The sequence below is a fragment of the Alosa sapidissima genome, chromosome 22 (genome assembly GCF_018492685.1).
Source record: "Alosa sapidissima isolate fAloSap1 chromosome 22, fAloSap1.pri, whole genome shotgun sequence".
Taxonomy (NCBI): domain Eukaryota; kingdom Metazoa; phylum Chordata; class Actinopteri; order Clupeiformes; family Clupeidae; genus Alosa; species Alosa sapidissima.
In genome coordinates, this window is record NC_055978.1 from 9132854 (window position 1) to 9145353 (window position 12500).

The 12500-nt window shown below is 48.6% G+C and overlaps 2 protein-coding genes across 3 annotated transcripts in view; both read right to left on the bottom strand.

Moving 5' to 3' along the window:
- Positions 1-4862, bottom strand: part of echdc3 (enoyl CoA hydratase domain containing 3) — a 17369-nt gene extending 12507 nt beyond the window's left edge. Inside the window, exons 1-5 of one of the 2 annotated variants that reach the window (XR_006026393.1) lie at positions 4634-4862; positions 4353-4474; positions 4060-4157; positions 3330-3530; positions 1637-2105 (exon numbers count right to left, since the gene is read on the bottom strand). Coding sequence is in view for 1 of the 2 variants with exons in the window: in XM_042078554.1 (XP_041934488.1) it covers positions 1770-2105; positions 3330-3530; positions 4060-4157; positions 4353-4474; positions 4634-4770 (894 nt within the window). In the remaining variant the exon portion in view is untranslated. Of the gene's footprint in view, positions 1-740; positions 2106-3329; positions 3531-4059; positions 4158-4352; positions 4475-4633 lie in introns of those variants that run through there. The other variant, XM_042078554.1, reaches the window with a different exon arrangement.
- Positions 4863-5195: 333 nt separating this feature from the next.
- The window catches only part of usp6nl (USP6 N-terminal like), a 13976-nt gene continuing 6671 nt past the window's right edge, over positions 5196-12500 (bottom strand). Inside the window, exon 8 of the mRNA XM_042078512.1 lies at positions 5196-8941. Coding sequence (XP_041934446.1) covers positions 7167-8941 — 1775 coding nt within the window. The 3' untranslated portion in view covers positions 5196-7166. The remainder of the gene's footprint in view (positions 8942-12500) is intronic.

Below are 12500 nucleotides of genomic sequence, written 5' to 3' on the forward strand. Positions count from 1 at the left end.
GAAAGTTCCCTTTCGCCATGGGAACAGGTAGTTTGAGTGCCCATGGAGAAGCATGACCCCATGAATGACCTTCTGCACACCTAGTATTTCATTACAAGTTAAAATATATTAAAACGTTAATTCATGGCAAGCCCAACGGCCTTCACGCCACACCTGTTGCTCAGCTGACCCTATGATTTAATTTCCCAGGAACTCAAACCAATAAAGTGAATGCACTCGTTGACCTGTAAGTTGATAAAGCATATCCAACATCAACAATATAGCTCAGTATTAAGATTTAACATGGAACTAGACACACTGGCTCCCCCTAATGGCTAAACTGCGCATGGTTTTACACATCTGCTGAGATCATGCCGTTTGGGTTATAAGGTAACCTACAGCCCAGCTTGACACGGGCATTACCATGCAATTTGGTATAAGCTCACTCCCACCAACATGGGTCTTTTGTTATGGGCTGCTTGTAATGTTGTCCCTTTGCTGTTGCTATGATGACACTGCAAATGTATTGAGCAATGATTTAATGGCCAACTGCCTAAACCGCTTCTAACACACACACACACACACACCATTGTTCTTTAAACATTTTTTTTATATCGTCAACTCCTAACTGCCTCCATTGTAAAGCACTTTGGCTCAACTGCTGTTGTTTTAAAATGTGCAATATAGATAAAGTGACTTGACTTGACACACACACACACACACACAGACAAAAAAAATAAAAAATAAACAAAATAACCAAATACAAAACAAGAGTCCTTTATTTCCCATAATCTGCAATACATTTACATTAAATCATTTAGCAGGCGCTTTTATCCAAAGCGGCAACACTGTACACCTACTGTAAATCAACACCCGGTAGATAATAATTACGTGTTAACCCGCATGCCAAGTCCAAAACATGAAACACAGCCATTGATCTGTACAATTGAGCACTGTGACCTTTTTAAAAGTCATCATTAACTGAGAGCTGGAGCCGCAACACAACAACATCCATTAGCGGTGTAGTCTGAGGTTGTGATGCAGTGTTATCTGTTATTGCTTGTATAATCCTTACATGGATATGTTTTCTGCAGTTCTGTATTAGTAGACAGCAACACACAAGGCAATTATTTTGACAAAGTAAATTTGTTCTATTCGTCAGACTGAAATCCCACTATTAACAAATACACAAGAGTCACACTGCAAACCTGCACACACACGTCACACACACACACACACACACACTCTGATAAGGCACTTCCCATGAGGGCTGAAAGATTTATCGATTTTTAATTGAAATCAAATTTGAACTAATGCAATTAGCTAATCGCAAAGGCTGCAATTAATCACACAGCTTGTAACTCAGTCCAAATGGTTACTCTTGTCACATCTGATTTTTATATTCAGCTCATCCTCCTTGAATGACAGACAGCAGTGCTCACCAATCAGGAGTGCCGTGCTTCTCATGCACTTGGCATGCTCACCAATAAGAAGTGGCCCAATTTAAAGCGACATTTGGAATATTGAACTGAAGCTTGACATTGAAAAATATATTGCAAAATCAAATCTCAATCGCAATATCTGTCAGAAAAACTGCAATTAGATTTTCCCCTCCAAATTGTTCAATCCTACTTCCCGTCCCCCACATTGGCCTTACACACACACACACACACACACACACACTTATTCTGATAAGGCACCCATATCCCCCACTTGTGGCCCTACACATGCGCACACACACACACACACCCCCCTACTCTGCCAAGGCGCTTGCACGCCCCCTACAGCCCTCACTTGTGTGCCTTCTCCGTGCTGTGTGACCACGTGGGCTTCCGTTTCTCCAGGAACGCCCTGATGCCCTCCTGGCCGTCACGCAGCGCCAGGTTGTCCACCATGACGGCGGAGGCCGTGGCGTAGGCCGCGTCGCGCCCCTGCGCCATCTGCCTCTGGAACGCCGCCTTGCCCAGCGCCACCACCGGGCGGCTGGCCACGCACACGCTCCGCGCCATCGCCAGCGTGGCCTCCTCAAGCGCTGCCTCGTCCGCCACCACGCGGCTCACCAGGCCGTGGCGCAGGGCGTCCTGGGCCGAGACCGGCTGCCCCGTGAACAACATCTCCATGGCAACCTGAAAGCACAGGCAGGACGTTGGTGTTCGGAAGGTAGCTGCTATTTGTGCTGCAGAGAGAGAGAGAGAGAGAGAGAGCTGTGCAGTTTGTGGAAGTTTGTGAGTGCTAGCATCTGTCTCCTAAACATGTGGGGCTGGGTTGTGAAGTAGAACAGGTTGTGTAGTAGAACAGGTTGTGTAGTAGCACACCTGTGTTCTATGTGGGGCTCTGTTGTGTAGTAGAACAGGTTGAGTAGTAGCACACCTGTGTTCTATGTGGGGCGCTGTTGTGTAGTAGAACAGGTTGTGTAGTAGAACAGGTTGTGTAGCATAACACATGTGGTCTGTGTGGGGTGCTGTTGTGTAGCAGAACACCTGTGGTCTGTGTGGGGTGCTGTTGTGTAGTAGAACACCTGTGGTCTGTGTGGGTCGCTGTTGTGTAGTAGAACACCTGTGTTCTATGTGGGGCTCTGTTGTGTAGTAGAACAGGTTGTGTAGTAGAACACCTGTGTTCTATGTGGGGCGCTGTTGTGTAGTAGAACAGGTTGTGTAGTAGAACACCTGTGTTCTGTGTGGGGTGCTGTTGTGTAGTAGAACAGGTTGTGTAGTAGAAGACCTGTGGTCTGTGTGGGTAGTAGAACAGATTGTGTAGTAGAACACCTGTGGTCTGTGTGGGGTGCTGTTGTGTAGTAGAACAGGTTGTGTAGTAGAACACCTGTGGTCTGTGTGGGGCTGTTGTGTAGAAGAACACCTGTGTTCTGTGTGGGGTGCTGTATCAAATACAATGCAAGCCAATGGAAGAGTGCCATGTGGCTGCGTTCAAAACAGCTCGAGGCCTACAAAACTTCATACTGCATCTTTTAAAGGTACACTGTGCAAGACTTTCACCTTAATAGAACCTTTACAAAGCATTTAACCTTTACTGACACCGTTAGCCTAGTTTCGCACAATTTAATGAAAGTGGATTAGACCAGTTAGCATTGGTGTGTTCCTTTAAAACAAGATAGTGGGTGCTAAACAGATCTCACCTTCCTGGGCACCGTTAGCTTAGCTTAGCGCAATTAAAGGGAAGTGGGTTAGACCAGTTAACGTTGGCGTGTTCCAAAACAAGTTTGGGGTGCTAGACGGATTTCACCTTCCTGGACACCGTTAGCCTAGCTTAGCACAATTTAAGGGAAGTGGATTAGACCAGTTTGCATTGGAGTGTTCCTTTAAAACAAGTTTGGGGTGCTAGACGGATCTCACCTTCCTGGGCACCGCTCGGCCGATGGCCACTCCAGGGGTGGAGCAAAACAGCCCCACGTTTATCCCCGGCGTGGCAAAGGTCGACTTCTCCGTCGCCACGGCAATGTCACAACTGGCCACCAGCTGGCACCCTGCAGCCGTGGCGACCCCATTCACCATGGCGATGACGGGCACCGGAATGTCTTGGATGAGCGTCATGACCTAACAGATGGGGATGTGGGACCAATCAGTCACCAGCACAGATGGAAACCAGTCCATTTGGGAGTGAAATGACCAGCGCCAGGCCGGTCTGAATATGGTGACATTTTTACCAAGCGGGGAAGTGTTTGCCTGTGCTAGAACATGTATAACCTGACCATCGCTAGATGAATTTCGCTCCGCCTAGCTCCACTCATCCATCTGGAACCGATCCATTGGAATGGTGTTTCAGAAGGCTGGGCCTAATCAAAAAATGCTTGCATATGATTGAATAAGCCACTTGTCCGTCATCTATTGACGTGCTACTTCAACCGCTCACATCGAAGCCAACCCGTGACGCTGATAACAGTCTCACGGTCGCTTCTCCATCTATGAAACTCCCGCCCTGCGTCCTGATTGGCTCTACCATAAAATCTGCTGCAGAAATCACTCTCAATGGAAGAGGTCCCAGATGGATGTGAGTGAAGCTAGGCGGAGCTAAGCGGAACGAAATTCATCTGGCTAGGGTCAGGTTAGAACATGTACGTCTCACCTCAGAACAGGCATTAAACACTTTGGTGTGATACTCTCTGCCTTGGACCGACGTCAGCTCTTTCAGGTCATGGCCAGAAGAAAACACTGGACCTCGGGCTAGACACACACACACACACACACACACAAAATATTATTTACACATTTGGCTGATTTGGCTTAAAAGTGAGTAATATCACTCAAGAATCAGTACAGTAGGACGATTTGACGGCTAGACATACAGTCCCATTTGTTGTGCCAGCCCACTCACTAGGCTATGGCGTTGATAAGTGCTAATAGTTCAGGTCAACCTACCTGATATGACGATGACCCGGAGGTCATCGCTGTCCACTCCAGTGACGATGTTCTCACGCAGTGATGCAAGCATGGCCAGGGACAAGGCATTTCTCTTCTTGGGGTTGTTCAGAATTATTCTCCTGAAACAACAGTTTCCATTTTGATGCAGTGTTTTCTTCATACAATTTCAGATGAACTGATGATCACAATATGCGGCTCCACAAAGGTACTGTGATCATGTTATCTGAACATGCAACACCAGTCAAAGATATTTTTGCATGACACGTCTCCTCACGAACCTGATTCCGTCCTGTTGTTCTTTCAGCGTGAGCGGCTCTTCTTGTGCTGCTGCAGAAAGCGTTCGAGTGGCAACATGTGAAGTCCACCTGACCGCTTGAACGACACGACCAACTCGGCAAAGCAGACTTTGTGCCATGTTTATTCAGTAGCCCTCTTCTTGCCGTTTGACAAGAGGCGAGGAAATGTTGATGAACGGTAATCTTAGCTCGTTATCGCCCCCTATGACTATGGCGCGTCACAGAGATGACCTACCTTTTGGTCTCGACTTTTTCTCGCCGCTAGAAGGCAACCACTACCGAAAAGTCCTCGAAAATTCAAACGCAGACTGCAATCTGAGCTTTATTTATCGGTGAAAAACATTAACCAGGAGTGGAAAAGTTCCTAAACAGAAACTAATTTTACAGAAATGTAAAAACCCACATTAGCAAAACTGATAACGGATATTTTGATAAATGACCAGAAGTAGGCTAATTGCTCTTATAGCACTCCTATAGCGGAATGTTATGGACACTTTAAACTTATAGCACACACACACACAGACACACAAATAAAAACCCCGAGTATAGTTTTGCCCCAGGCAGTGTTTATTAGAGATAGAGAAAATTGTCTCAAGAATGATCCAATAACCTCTTCGCTTTTTTTTAGTAATTTAACAACAAAATGCAAAGGACTCTGTACTGTCCAATGATATTGTACTCATACTGACTGAAGAGAAAAAAGCATCGCATCAATATAAAATGTGTACACCATTAAGAACCTGGAGAGGCTGAAATGAAAGGATGCATATACTTGACAACAGGGTGCGTTTTTAAGGTTTGTGTGTGTGTGTATGTGTGTGTGTGATTTGGAATGAACTAGTTTTAAAAGAGTGCCTGCATTTAATATATGTATATATGGAATTAAATGGAATGGAATTCTCATTCAACACAGTCACTGAATCTTTCTCTCACTCTCTCTGTGTTTAGTGGGTGGGTGCGTGCATGTGTGTGTGAATGAGAGAGGGCGAGAGATTTGAATGTCAGGGTTGAATTGCAAAATCACAAATGTCCAGTGTTTCACTCCTCTTTACTCAACTCAACTTCATTCACTAACACACACCAAAACAAATGCTATCATTCACTTCTGTATAGTGTGTGTGTGTGTGTGTAAAATACAGAGAGGACACTAAACTATTGCTCAGACGCAGGACAATCCAGGTCCTGTCTCAGTTGGGTCAGTTGCAGAGTAGAAACTCAAGAACACACATGTCCCTTTGGTCAGTGAAACTCAACAGAAATGGTCTGCTTTCCAAATAAAGTCAATCCTGTTCCCAAAGGAATGCTGGAGTGACGATTGGGGAACAGGCCAGGAATGAAGCTAAACTAGGATTGACCCCTGGGGTGAAGTGTGTGTGTGTGTGTGTGTGTGTGTGTGTGTGTGTGTGTGTGTGTGTGTGTGTGTGTGTGTGCTTCTGCTTGTGTGTTTTTGTATGCTTGTAGATGCCTGTGTGTGTGTGTGTGTGTGTGTGTGTGTGTGTGTGTGTGTGTGTGTGTGTGTGTGTGTGTGTGTTGAAATGGGGTTTGGAGTGGAGACATGGTGGTGCAGGGCTCCCACAAGGGGAGATCAAATAGATTCATATACTGCATTCATCATCATGAACAACAACAGTAACAATAACAACAACAATAACAATAACAACAACAACAACGAGAGACAATCCCTCACGTGGGAAATGACGGGATCACTCTTGTGGAGGTGCTTGGAAAAGAAACACACGCAGTGACATCTCCTTCACTGCTCTCTTTCAATGACTCTTATAAATGCAAACATATATTCTCTTAAATCATCTCTCTCTCCAAAAAATATGATATTCACAAGCATAATAGAATAAATTGACCTCTAGGGTAATATATGTCTCAAGAATCTAACTCATTTAAAAAAATAAAGATGGACCAAGGAGGAAACAAATAAATCAACACAAAAATACTGAGTTGTTTTCTTTCTTATCAGGAGTCTCCACCAATATTCATAAAATAGTTTAAATAACTCAGCCATATTAACAAAAAAAAGAAGAAAAAAAGGATATGCTGTACAATTTTTAAATCTCAAGGATTGATAGCTAACATTCTGGGTTAATGATTATTTAAACAACAAAAACAAAATAAAAAAGAAATCTTTTCAATCAGTCAGATATTTTGTTTTCCTCGCAAATGTGAGTTTATCAGTAAAAATGCCTGAGGCTTACAGACCTCTGCCACTGCACAGCTCCTGAAGGTATTACAGTCAGTCTGTCACACACAAACAAATAAACAAATAAACAAACAAACAAACAAAAACATCACAACAAACAAACAAATGAACAGACAAACAAACCCCAAAACAGTACAACAAAAACACCTGGCCACTTCTCTATTGCTTTCTCAGGTTTTGCACTTCAAGTGTCTATACTTTTCCTCCTCTCCTCCTTCCCTCTCTCTCTTCTCTCCTTTCTTTCTTTCTTTCTTGTCTTCTCCTGCTGCTGTCCTCACATCCCCCTATCTCCATCCGTGGCCTTCAGAGCAACATGGACTCCTGCAAGGCGAAGGCCTCTTGCGCGTGGCTGTAGTGTACACCTCCGAACAGGTGGGGGAGCTGTGGTTGTCTGCCGGCGCCCGGCGGCAGCTGTTCCTGGGGCTGGTGGGGGTAGCCCCCCCTGTAGACGGTTCCTAGTACTGCATCCGCGCCCGGCAGAGAGGGGAAGATGAACTCCTGCACAGGGGACATCTGCGCCTTCTGGAAACTGGGCGAGCGGGGCAGGCCTCCAGGGGACCGGGGGGGCATCTCGCCCTCCCGAACTCCCCAGCCTCCCCTCACCTCGGACAGGTACGAGGCGCTCTCATCTCCCCCCCTCCTCCGGGCCTCGTAGCGGTACTCCATGGGCTGGTAAGGTGTGTGCTGGCGCTGCGGCAGGTATTGCCCGCCATAATGCCCACCGTCGCCACTGCCCGCACTGACCACGCTAGTGTCCAGCCGGGCGCTGAGGTCCAGGGGGGCCACGGAGAGGGGGGGGCGGTGGGGGTTTTGTTGCTGGGGGTGGGGGGAGGGGTTGGGCTGGCGGCGGTAGGTGGCGTACATGTTGTTCATCAGGGCTTTCTCGGGCGAGAGTCCGGCACTGTGCGGCTGGCGCTGGGTGGTGGCGTAGCCCCCTCCACGCTCGCCGTAGCTCAGGCCGTACACCGGCCGCTCCTCGGGCGACCGGGCGTCCGCGCCGAAGGTGGTGTACATCGGCACCATGGCGGCGCGCGCCGGAGAGTGCTGTCCCCCGGTGGGCGGGGGGTAGTAGTGGTGCGGGGACTGGTGCGCTGACGAGCCGCCGCCACCGCCGCCGGAAACGCCAACGCGGGAGTTGGACGCGTGCATCGGCGGAGGGACGGCAGCGGCGGTAGCCATGTTCTGCCTGGGCTGCCGCGTGGGGGCGCCGCTGCTGTTGCTGAAGCCGCCACTAGGGGGCCTCGTGGGGCTGCTCTGCCGCAGGGACGGGGTGGCGAAGGGCGGGCGCGAGGGGGGGTGGTCCAGCTCCAGCACCTCCATGACCGGGAGCCCGTCGGGCCCGGGGACGTTGTCGTACTGCGAGGCGTTGGACCCGCGGTTGGAGCCTGGCGTGAAGCCGTGAGAGCGAGGCCGCCGGCCCGGACCCTGGCCCGAGGGGTCGGTGGGCGTCGTCGGGGTGACCGGGGGTGCGGGCGAGGCGGCGCGGCTGTGGTGGGTCTCTCGCATGGCGGCCGCCTTGGCCGCCTCCAGCTTGGTCTCGGAGGGCTTGACCCAGCGCGGGGTGAAGGGCCGGTCGGGCCGTGCACTGGACCCCGCGTTGGAGTTGTGGTTGGCGGCGGCGTGGTGCAGAGGCGGCTGCTGCCCCTGGGGTTTGTGGGGACCCCAGTCCGGGGTGCTGGTGGCGTTGGGGGGTGTCGGGGCTGGCGAGTGGCCCTTCTCCGAGGGGCCCGAGGGGTGGTGCTTGCGGGACTCCGCATCGCTGCTGCCACCGGAGCTGCGGTTACGCCCACCACTGCGGTCCCCGCTGGCCACCTTGGCGAGGCGCAGGAGCTTGTCCAAGGAGTCTCGCCGCGTCCGGCTTGGCGGCCGGCTGTCTTTCGGACGATCGGGGGAGGGGCTGGGAGCTGGAACCGCCTCCGCCGGTACACTCAGGCTCTGATTGGCCGCCGGGCTAGGCCCACGCGAAACCGGCCCGTCCACGGCCTGTCCGCCCGGCATCTGACCGTTAGCCACGTGATTGGTCAGCGGCTCGGGAGGAAGCTGCCCCAGAGGTTTCTTGGGAAACTCCTCCTCTTTAGCTGAATGGGGGGAGGGGCAAAGAGAAAAGAGCCAATCAGAAGGCAAATAATCTAAAACAGGGAATTTTAAAAACACAGGCACAATCGATCAGAGACAGCGTATGGCAGGTGGCATGGAGAACTGTTTGCCCATGGGGACAGACAGTTCCCAACGGAGAGAGAGAGACAGAGACAGAGAGGGAGGGAGAGGGAAAGGGGTAAAACGGAAGGGTAGAGAGAGCTAGGAAAAGAATGATGGAAAGAGAGAACGGTTTTAAAAAGATAACAAACAAAGGCAGAAACAGCATAAAGTTGAGACACAAAATACAGCAACACCACAGACAGTAAAGAATAAAACCATAGACGTAAAACCAAGGACACAATCATCAATCCCATTATGTTTAAATATTTTAATCTTTTAACATACTTAAGGTGCTGACTGTAAACATTGGTATAGTATGAGGTAAAATGTCCATATGTACATTACACTTTAGGGTCATATGGGGGCCTTAACTTGACGGGCAACTAAACATGTGCAAAATAACAGGCAACAAGCAAAGACTGATGTCGGTGAACTAAAGCTTATCTAATAACTCGGCAGTTACTATGAGCAAGTTCCTGTTTGCAAACACAGCTCCCACGCTACACGATAACTTTAGCTCATGTGCCACAGGCTTGGTTTGCCACTTTGGTTCATGTGTCACAGGCTTGTTTGCCACTTTGGTTCATGTGCCACAGGCTTGGTTTGCTGCTTTGCTTACAGCCTGTTAAAGCCCCATTATGATCATCTAGACTGATGGAATAAGATCAGTTAGCAAAGGCAACACCCTGCAGTCTACGATTTTTTATTTCATTTCAAAAATATTACTGTCTTTTAAACATTTTTCAAGGATTTTTTTAACATTTAAACATGCCACAGGCACTGTGAACACAACATACATAATTAATGAATAATCGCTAAACACACAATAAATCCAAACTAGCGTATAATGTGTACTGTAGATCAGTTGATGACGCACCAAACAAATACTTATTCACAAATACGTGTGGCACAGTGACGCGTGTCGTACAGACATATACAGAAACACATTAAGACATGACACAGCAAGAGGAGGAGGGGCCAGAGCAACAGGTAGAGTGCAGGTGAAACGTCAGGGAACGGCACGCATGGGAACGATGGTGACGCAAGAGTGTGTCAGGGCAAGCTGTCAAATGGTGTGCACGCACGCACGCACACACACACACACGCACGCACGCGCGCACACTGTAATGACCCCCACACAAAACATACACACACACACACACACACACACACACACTGTAATGACCCCCACACAAAACACACACACACACACACACACTGTAATGACCCCCACACATGCACACACGCACACACACACACACACACAGAGTTCTGTGCACACAATCACAGAACTGCCAACAGCAGGGCTACAGGAAGAGCTGAATTAAGCAGGAAGTGACTGCTGTTTGCAGAGTGCCATGAGGTCAGGGTGGGTGAAATGGAGTTCCCGTGTAAACGTGAGCGCACACACACACACACACACACACACACACACACACACACACACACACACACACACACACATTATAGGATTACATTTTTGAGCACTGTCAACCTTTAATGTAGCCTCTGTGTTCCTGTGAGCAAGACTTTTTCCAATACTTTCACCCAAAATTCCATACTTTTCTAGGTCTGAAAACAGTCAGTCAGTCATAATTCCAGACTTTTCCAGACTTTACAGATCGTGTGTAACGGAGGTTGGACAAGATGAACCCTGTGGGATTAGCTGTTAGCATGAAAGGCTACAAGACAGGCTAGGCTGAGCTGGAGCAATCTCCAGCAAACACCAACAGCTGGGTCAGTGAGTACCGTCAGTCTGTATTTGTTGGCTGAAGTTGACAGGAGTTTAACACGTCCAAAAGCCGTTCTTTTCCATTACCGTCTGGCCAGTGTGGAGCTGGAACATTCTTTTCTGAACATTCTGAAAACTGAAACCAACAACTTTAGAATGTTGGGGCATAACGTCGGTGCGGTCTGAGCAGGACAAGCCGTCAGTGGGGACAGGACAATATTGCAGCCGCCTGACGCACAGCCCTCCATGATGTGAAGCAACTTGTAGAGGCGCGTGAACAAAGTCCTTTTTGGCCCTCTGCAGTCGTTCATTCAGTCACTCTCCCTTATAAAAGTCTCTGACAGGAGCCCAGGCAGACTGGAGAACTGCAGAGGTGACATTTGGAGTTGAATATTGGGACGGCTGAGCCTTTCACTTCACCATGCTCTAGAACAGTTCCTCACTTCATCATGCTCTAGAACAGTTCCTCACTTCACCATGCTCTAGAATATTTCCTCACTTCATCAAGTTCTAGAACAGCCCCTCACTTCATCAAGCTCTAGAACAGTTCCTCACTTCATGCTCTAGAACAGTTCCTCACTTCATCATGCTCTAGAACATTTCCTCACTTCTAAAACAGTTCCTCACTTCATCAAGCTCTAGAACAGTTCCTCACTTCACCATGCTCTAGAACAGTTCTTCACTTCATCAAGTTCTAGAACAGCCCCTCACTTCCATCAAGCTCTAGAACAGTTCCTCACTTCATGCTCTAGAACAGTTCCTCACTTTATCATGCTCTAGAACAGCCCCTCACTTCATCATGCTCTAGAACAGTGGTTCTTAAACTTTTTATCTGGCGACCCCCCAAAAACATGGCCCAAGTCTCGTGATCCCCCTTCTCTCTAACCATTTTTGATTTTTGGTTTCAAAATGTTGTGAGATGGGCATTGGAAGAAGCAAATCATTTCGCGACCCCTCCAGTATTTTTGGCGACCCCCCTGGGGGTCCCAACCGGCCAGTTTAAGAACCACTGACCTAGAACAGCCCCTCACTTCATCATGCTCTAGAACAGTTGCGTTCATCATGATGATCATAATTGAAGGAGCTGCATTGGCTGGATTTAATTATTGGAGGGGTTACAACCCCCTCCACCACCCCCATTTTTTAAGCCTATGGAGCACTGAAAAGCGCAGGGAGGAGATGAGTGGTCACCCTGCCCAGGGAGACTTAACCTGTGCTGGGGAAACAGCGGGGAAATGCTCCCTGCTCGACTAGCGCTAGGTGGGCGGGCTGGGCGTTTAAATGGGGGTGCCAGTCAGCGCGTGCAGCTGGCAGGCTCCCCAGGAACAGGACGCAACAGGACGGACCAATTATCCCGTCAGACTGAAATAGAGCCGTCGCACGGCCTCCTCCTGGGCCAGTTCTCCCATCAAAGAATTACACTGATTATTTAGCCCTAATTATCCTGCTGCTGCTGCTGCTACTGCTGCTGATGTGTCAGACACAGGAGAACGAGCAAATCATACCTTAGACACACACACACATACCTCTTATATCTTAGAGACACACACACACACTCTCACACACACATACCTCATATCTTAGAGATACACACACACACACACACACAAACACACACATCATATCTTAGACACACACACACACACACACACACACACATACACAAAGATATATGCACAGATATATAGAAATACAGAAACACAGTG